The sequence below is a fragment of the Takifugu rubripes genome, chromosome 9 (assembly GCF_901000725.2).
Source record: "Takifugu rubripes chromosome 9, fTakRub1.2, whole genome shotgun sequence".
NCBI lineage: Eukaryota > Metazoa > Chordata > Actinopteri > Tetraodontiformes > Tetraodontidae > Takifugu > Takifugu rubripes.
This window is the reverse complement of record NC_042293.1, coordinates 8,552,773-8,559,792: the sequence shown is the minus strand read 5'-3', so window position 1 is coordinate 8,559,792 and position 7,020 is coordinate 8,552,773. Positions and strand designations below refer to the sequence as shown.

At 43.9% G+C, this 7,020-nt stretch overlaps 1 protein-coding gene across 4 annotated transcripts in view; it reads right to left on the bottom strand.

The window, feature by feature from the left end:
- Positions 1 to 402: 402 nt before the first annotated feature.
- The window catches only part of cpt1ab (carnitine palmitoyltransferase 1Ab (liver)), a 14,377-nt gene continuing 7,759 nt past the window's right edge, over positions 403 to 7,020 (bottom strand). For 2 of the 4 annotated variants that reach the window (XM_011607267.2, XM_003967395.3), the window contains exons 8-19: positions 6,746 to 6,853; positions 5,691 to 5,778; positions 4,090 to 4,285; positions 3,805 to 3,993; positions 3,626 to 3,731; positions 3,433 to 3,549; positions 2,971 to 3,135; positions 2,712 to 2,843; positions 2,479 to 2,631; positions 2,246 to 2,359; positions 2,065 to 2,157; positions 403 to 1,972 (exon numbers count right to left, since the gene is read on the bottom strand). In XM_011607267.2, coding sequence (XP_011605569.2) covers positions 1,889 to 1,972; positions 2,065 to 2,157; positions 2,246 to 2,359; positions 2,479 to 2,631; positions 2,712 to 2,843; positions 2,971 to 3,135; positions 3,433 to 3,549; positions 3,626 to 3,731; positions 3,805 to 3,993; positions 4,090 to 4,285; positions 5,691 to 5,778; positions 6,746 to 6,853 — 1,545 coding nt within the window. In that variant the 3' untranslated portion in view covers positions 403 to 1,888. Of the gene's footprint in view, positions 1,973 to 2,064; positions 2,158 to 2,245; positions 2,360 to 2,478; positions 2,632 to 2,711; positions 2,844 to 2,970; positions 3,136 to 3,432; positions 3,550 to 3,625; positions 3,732 to 3,804; positions 3,994 to 4,089; positions 4,286 to 5,144; positions 5,230 to 5,690; positions 5,779 to 6,745; positions 6,854 to 7,020 lie in introns of those variants that run through there. The other 2 variants (XM_029842383.1, XM_011607269.2) reach the window with 2 other exon arrangements.

Sequence of the window (7,020 nt, the reverse complement as noted above, 5' to 3'; positions counted from 1 at the left end):
AGCATATCACCATATCTGTTACCTTCGGCACCGTTTTTGGTCTCAGATGGCGATTCCTAAAGACTTCTTCCTTTTGTGCCACTTTGTGGCTGGTAAAATGTAATAACACGATCTCTAAAGAGTCCCAATAGTGCCACCGTCAGGCCAAAGTCATGAATAGCTCTTCTGCAAAAGCTTTATAAAGGAATCACGTCTGTCGCATATTCTCAGATATTAAATATACTTAAACATATTTTATAGTACATAATATTTAGCATATTAACTTGTTTTTCTTCACTTTATTTAGACATATATTGATGCTGGTCTCCATCCATGTGTGTTTCCACAAAATGCTAGTAAAATGTTTTGATTCTGACCACTAAAAGGAAAAGATCACGAATAATAAGACCACCAACTCCAGGGTGAAAGAGCTGTTTGACATTCACTTTATTGTTAAAATGCATTTTGGTATGTCAGCTGCTCGTCCATTTTCAAACACATCTTTAAGTTAAAAGCCAAGATATACAGCGTCATCCTCAAACACCATGCAACCGTGTAAACATGAAGTCTAGGCAGATAAAAATTTGTACATCTACATCCTGGCAAAAGTCATCTGTTAACAAAAATGTCAAAAAAAGATAACATCTTGTATGTTTTAGGTCGTATTTGCCCTCATTCAGCTGATAAATATGGCGTCTTGTGTTATAATAGCAAGAAAGTGTTGGGGAAAAAATAAATAATGTGAGGAGACAACATATACAGTACATAACGAGAGATATAGATTCCTATAAGCGTATGCTTCTTTTTCCTTTGCATTACAGGGGGAAATGAGTCCTTCTTAGGCCGAAAAGCAACTCTGCAGCACATCCAAGCATCTGCAACCTCGCTGTGTTGAAATAGAAAAATATTTATTAACATTGAACCAGAAAATAATGAATTGAAGGTATTTATGTGTTGCTACCTCCAAATTTAACCGCTCACTCGCTTAACTGATGAGTGCTCATCAGTTAACTGTTACATACGGTCGCTGTTGACCAGCCATTGCCCTTTAAATGTGTTGTTGCAGGTCGGTTCCAATCGAGGTGCTCGTTTCCTGCCAGTTACTCACTTACACACCAAACGTGTTAACTTTTCTACAGACCAGCCCACCGGGACCAAAGAACCCCCCCCCCCTCTGCATTTGACTCCACAGCAACCTTTACCCTCAAACATCCACTAAGCAAAAACCTGAGTATGGAACGACAAACACGCAGAGACAAAATCCACCTGCCTTCATTAAAACCTAACAAACCGCACTCGCTTCCGGAGGCCGGTGAAGATGAAGCGATGGCGCGGCGACTCCCTGCCGTCAAAGCCCCGCAGGCTGTCTGTTAAAACATATGCAATAAGAAGCTCCCATAGGTACGACGCTATTTGACGCGACTGTCGACGCAACTGTTTCTATTGTATGGCGTGAGCGGCACAGATGCTCTGTGACGTAGCAAGCAGGCCTTGCAACACAGGAAGAAGCGCGCCTAAAAATATTGCACCACCTCTCAAAACGTGAATGTCGGATGATGCTACTGAACAGTCCTTTAGTTTGAAATTCACCAGCTGTGCTAATAACCAACTACGGATGCTCTAATCTTCCTTTTTTGTCCCTTTTTTAAATTAGTGGATTACTAAGGCACTGTCTGGACAGACCTCTGACCTGTACGCTACTGCGCCGACACCCACTCGCCGCCTGACTCTGCCTGTACAAACTGTAGACATGAGCGCCTTGAACATGTGGACTCCATCACTATATATGTAAAACTAATCAACTTAAAAAATAAAACCCCCCACCCAACATTTGATTCTGTACAACCACACCGGAAGAACATATATTTTCGCACAGATTCTGTCTTCTGTCCAGCCCTGGAGAGAACAATCACTTGGCTTTCTTCTCCAGCTGAAAGAGGTTCAACATGTCCACCATGGCCCGTTTGATGTTGGTGCCAAAACGGTGGGAGTCCTGGAACAAAGGAAAAAGGGTTTAAAGATTTCAGCAACCACAACAGCTAAAAAAACGGGAAAAGAAGTTCTGCATTTCACGGGAGAACTTACAGTTTCTGGACTGGAGCGCTTGCTGGAGATGTGAAAATTGATCAGATTCTCGCCCACAATGATGTAGGAGACGCCGTAACCATCATCAGCCACCTTGAGAGACGAGAGGAATTTAAGAATTCACTCACCGCCACAAAAGTCACACGTTTGAAACCATGATGCAAATTAAAGGATTACCTACCGGACCAAAGCCACCGCCGGAAGACACGTACTCCGGATGTTTGACAAGGTCAAAGAGCTCCACCTGCTGCACAGGAGTCTGACTGGTGGACAGCCTCCAAGGCTCAGACAGGACCTGAAACACATTTGTTCTTTGTTTGTTTTTTTTATTCCTAATAAAATACAGTTTTGACTTCAGTGTGTTTGGCATCAACAGTCACCAAAGGGCAGCCTGACGCCTGCGCCCCTCCGTACCTCCTTGAGGAAGGCTGACTCTTCTCCGAGGTATTTGGAGACCACATAAAGACAGAAGAGGTGACGGTCGATGCCTTCTCCCGTCATCGCCAGGCGGTACATGTTTTGGTGCTTTTCAGCTGCCTTTTTCAGCAACCTCAGACGCTCTTCTGTCTGATGAGAGACGAGATTTGGGAGCGTGAAAGAATTCAAAAGTGTGAGGCTGCGCTCTGGATGGACGGGGTCACTCTTACCGTTTCATCTCTGATCATGGAGCGAACAAAAGCACAAGATTCCATGGTGCAGGAACGCACGGTTTCAGTCCGGCCCTCGCGGAACAGACGCGTCATGGAGGCTTCATACGTAAGACAAAACTTTCCTTTGTCCTTGTGAGAAAGCAAAAAAAAAAAATTGCCGTTCAATATACAGTATGTTTTGTACTTAAAGGCCGCAGATGCAAAAGGAACATTCTGAATAATTCCTCAGTGATTCCGATGTCTGGAATTTACACACCCTGTAATGGGCCAGTTGCAAGGCGATCTGGATGAAGGCATCGGGGCTGGTCCGGCACTTCTTTATCTTGCCTTTTCCAAACTCAGAGAAGGGAATGATGTGGGAATCAACATCGTCAGCCAGGTTCTGGGCAACTGTGAGGGAGTTCTGAATGACTTGCTGGCACTAAAGGAAGAGATAAAATCTGTCAGTTCTTTCTTAGTAACATCATAATGAGAATAATTTAATTACAGTACAATTAATCATGCAGTACCATTTGATACCAGTAGGGGCGTTTGATTGTTTGATTGTTTACTTAGTTCTAACTCTAAACAAGCAGTGTAATTCCTTCATTGTCTTTCCTCTGAGGGTCTTGGTAGAATTTGTAAATCATTCGTTCTTTGGACAACCAGAACCTGAGCCCCATATTCCACCTCTTAATGATTTTAAAGCCTCTTAAAACCATAAACAGCTTTGTCAAACCTCAGCAGGGATGTCCCACTGCAGCTTCTGAGGCCCCGGCAGGTTGGGGTGTGGGACCCCGCGGCAGTGACCTTCCTCGGTATAACCCAAGTTATTGGGGTCCATGGAAAGCACGTGCTGCAAGGTTACAGAACTTGGTTTTAACATCATTATCTCTTATTACAAGGATCTGTTAATGTATGAATGAACGCACCTCCCACAGGTGACCGACGATTGGAGCGTCCGCCCAGGAGTGCTCTGCGTTCAGCCCCATGGTGCCATTTTTGAAAACAATCAGGTTAAAGGATTTATCAAACCACCTGTGAAGGAAACAACCCGTCAGTTTGTTCAGGAGGGAACAGAAACGTGATCCGTACGCTCCGTCTGCCCCACCTGTCGTAGCACTTTCCGTGAAGCAGAGACTTGGCGTAACTGTCCAAAGACGTAACGGGGTTGTTGGTATCGTAGCACTGCTCCGTGTCATCCAGGGTTACGAAGAAGGCCGCCTTCTCAATGGCATCCAGAGACTGCTTATTCTTACCGCGGCTGAAGTAGGTGTCACGAGCGTTGGCCCACGGGGTCCTGCAGGATATCAAACCACATCAGTAAATGGTGGAAGAAATTATCTCACCCTCGTCTAAACTACAGAATGTATACTGACTCTGTAGTGCCACCTACCTGTCGCCTGCAGTAAGTGCTGCCAGCCTCTCCTCTCCAGGCAGCGGCTCCGACTGATCCGCCAGGATCCTCTCCATCTGCTGCTCTATCTCTCGTGGAAGCAGCAGCCGGCCGTCATAAAACACCCACACCTTGAAAAAGCGTCCCTTGTGATACACAACTATGTGCTTGGTTTCGATCGTGTGCTGAAGGGTGTCTGGGAGGAAAAGGGCCCATTGCCAGGAAAGATGAACAAACAGAGAAGATCAGTGGACACATTTAAACCAAGCAGATTTGTACGGTCGTGTGTGAAGAACGTAGAAGTTTATAATACGAAACTGATTCTTATTCACTGTCCTAAAACGATGCGTTTACTGTGTCTATGGCCCAGTTCTTCACTTGTGAATGTTATGAGAAATGTGTTACGTGAAGGGGAGAGAACCAACTGACTTGACGAGCGAAGGGCTACTCAAAAACTAAAGCAGCTTGAAATGGGAAGAAGGGGAAGTGCGATGAGAAGGGAATGTCATTTTGAAAAAGGGCAGTGGCTTGGAATACAATGAACCGAGTCAGGCTTATTTGAACAGACCCCAATTCGGGTACAGAATTTGGCTCAAATTGTATAGTGTTGGTGATTCTTAGCACAGTGTTCAAACAAGCCGTGACCTAATTGCAGAGAAGACAATGGGAAAGGATGCTCAAAAACATCAACATCACATGCAGGTATTATGTAGCCTGTTCTGTTCGGGTAAACAGGAGAACTCACCCCTGACGTCAGTTTACTCACTTAAAACATGTCATACTCTACGGAATTCATGCAAAATTATTAGAAAACAATCATTTATTTCTTTTTGTCTAGAAGTTCTATTTTAACACTTCTAGAATTTACTGTAATAGTCAAATCTATTGCTAAAAATGCATTTTGCCGTAGTTAAATTATAGCTATTTCCCCATGCAAATTAGTCAATCAATGTGGAACGACCAGCACTCATGCATTATTAATCTGTGGAGGTCAGATTGTTTCTACTAGTAAAGTAGGAGGAGTGTGGAGGCGGCACTATAGCTAAACACTCTACCTGTTTCTACACCTGGGACACGAGTGGTGTTGAACATACACTCATATTGGGCTGAGCACATGGGGATAGTGTTTTGGAGCATGAGCTGAAATGATAAAGGGAGAATCAAACACAGAGAAATGACAAACTAATAAAATAACTCCCTAGAGAAGAGCAGCCGCAGACTCAAACCTACAGGGAGAGGAGTGTGGATGAAGACGAGCAGGGAAAATGGTAAAGCAGGGAAGCACAAGGGACCTCAAAAGGCTATAAAGAAAGGAGCCATGAGCCAGGATACAGAAACCAATGGTCAGCTATACCAGTGTCATGAGTAAAGCCCTGGCATTTCAGCCTTTATGTTACACACAGGTAGCCTACAGACATCTGTAAATGTTACTAATTCAAATGAATGAATGAAAAATGTAGGTTTCAGCAAGAGAGAGTATTTGGGAGGCATCAGGGCTTTGCTCTTGAGACCAAGTACAGGAGTCATGGTTTCCAGTGGCAACAGCTAGGTTCACAGGGTATGAGGTCAGAGGGCACAGTCGGGATGTGTCCTCATCTTACCTGTCTCCACACCAGGGACGCGGGTGGTGTTAAACATCCGCTCCCACTGAGCCGAACACAGAGGAACCTTGTTTGCCAGCAAGTATATCTAACGCGGCGTCCAAAACAGCAGTTGGGCAAAACAGTAGAACAGAGACATCGAACGTGAGTGTGTAACACAGGAAGCTCATGCATCCGTCTTTGTACTGTAAAACTCCATACAAAGGATTTAAAGAATGTTCATACAACATGCTGTAATACATCTGACAGGGTTGCATTTGAGGGTTCAGTCAGCAAATCTAATCTGATAGAGGTTCCTGCTTTTGGGCCAAAAGAGTACAAAACCTTCAGATGGGCACATGTGCATTAAATGGATGGAGACATATGTGAAACCCGCTTCAAACCCTCTATAAATCTGCTAGATCCCTCTGTGCAGCTTATTTGCCAGACTCAACTTCTTATCATGGTTTATCTGTAAGTGTAGCGACATCAAACAAATAAACCAAGAGTTGAGACCCCCCCAACATTGATATATGGATCAGAAAAACTGGGCATCACTTGTGTTCTTCATATGTGTTACCTATTCCATACTATTTATTCCTCAATGATGCCTATGGTAAATAAGACCCAACTAACTCCAGAATCGCTGACTTCACCCTCTCGCATTAGTGGATGAAGGGAAACAACTGTCAGTGAAGCAAAAGCTGACACTTTTGAGTGTCAATGAAATCCCCAGGATTCAGTGCACCATAATCAACAAGTCTTGGAAAAATAAATGCTGGAGATTTTGCTTTTCCAGTGAGAAACAAAAAAATATGTACATCAAAACAAGCAAAAAGCACATAAACATCTCATTGTTAGACACACGTAGCTGAGGAGAATATAGAACGTGTGTAACACCAGAGACCAAAGTCAAGGATAAAAGTGGGGAGAAAACCAGCTTCAGTATTGGCTTGAAATAACAAACACAAACTGAAATTTTAAATGATTTCGTCAAACATGTACAGTCGTTATTCTCACAGTTTGCAGAGTCAACATTCAACGCGATTATTTTTGGAGTGAGAATCTTGACTTACTGGTTTGATCTGGGCTCTGTCCAGTTTCCTCCTGTAGAGCATGATGGCGTGGATGGCGTTACCTGCCCGCGCGGCCTGGATGGAAGTTGGGAACACATACAAGAAATCCTGGAAGAGGAAAAAGGACAACGAAAAGTAAATAGAACTGATGCACGTGAAACTATGATCGAGACATCCACAGATTGTTACCAAGCTGACCCAAGCTGGCCTCTACACAGTCACAGTTTACAGCTCAAACAGCTGCGGTCTTTACTGCTCTTTAAAAGCAAAGAGAA